The 567-nt window shown below is 42.9% G+C and overlaps 1 protein-coding gene across 1 annotated transcript in view; it reads left to right on the plus strand.

Annotated features, from left to right (window-relative positions):
- The window catches only part of tdrd5 (tudor domain containing 5), a 9,929-nt gene that overhangs the window by 5,661 nt on the left and 3,701 nt on the right, over positions 1 to 567 (plus strand). Inside the window, exon 11 of the mRNA XM_035652849.1 lies at positions 347 to 556. Coding sequence (XP_035508742.1) covers positions 347 to 556 — 210 coding nt within the window. The remainder of the gene's footprint in view (positions 1 to 346; positions 557 to 567) is intronic.

Genomic DNA, 567 nt, shown 5'->3' on the forward strand with positions numbered 1-567 from the left:
CTGTCTGTCTTCAGCTGTCACTGTCATAAAGGCAATAAACGTGTCAGTCGTCAATGCAACAAAAAATTAAAGAGGAAACAAAAGATGCTTTTGAAGAGCTCAAATAATTGATATTGAAGTGTCTGGAAGACAGCATGAAACCAAACACTGACAGTCTCTGTAAAGTTTAAGCTGGGACTGATTGATGTTTAATAGAAACATTTAAAAAATCACAAAACTATGATGTAAAATATCAAAGAATGTAATCAGCACTGTCTCAATAGTGCTTCCTGATGCTTCTGTATAAGAAATGACATTGTGTTTCTTATTTTTTTTCTGTCTTTCTCTCCTGTCCTCTCCACTCCAGACGACATTACACCTGTCCTAAGGTGTCAGAGCGCTACCGCCTCCCTGAGCGATTTGTCCGACGGGGTCAGGTCTGCTGTGTGTCACCCAAAGGAATGTGGTTCTACCGGGTGGTGATCCATCAGATAGTCAGCCCCACTCAGGTCGAGGTGTACTATGTCGACTTTGGCGACATGACTGTGGTACAGAGTGCCAACCTCAAGTTCCTCAAGTAGGGGCCTC

This window comes from Morone saxatilis, unplaced genomic scaffold (assembly GCF_004916995.1).
Source record: "Morone saxatilis isolate NCDOM2014 unplaced genomic scaffold, NCSU_SB_2.0 Contig12, whole genome shotgun sequence".
Lineage (NCBI taxonomy): Eukaryota > Metazoa > Chordata > Actinopteri > Moronidae > Morone > Morone saxatilis.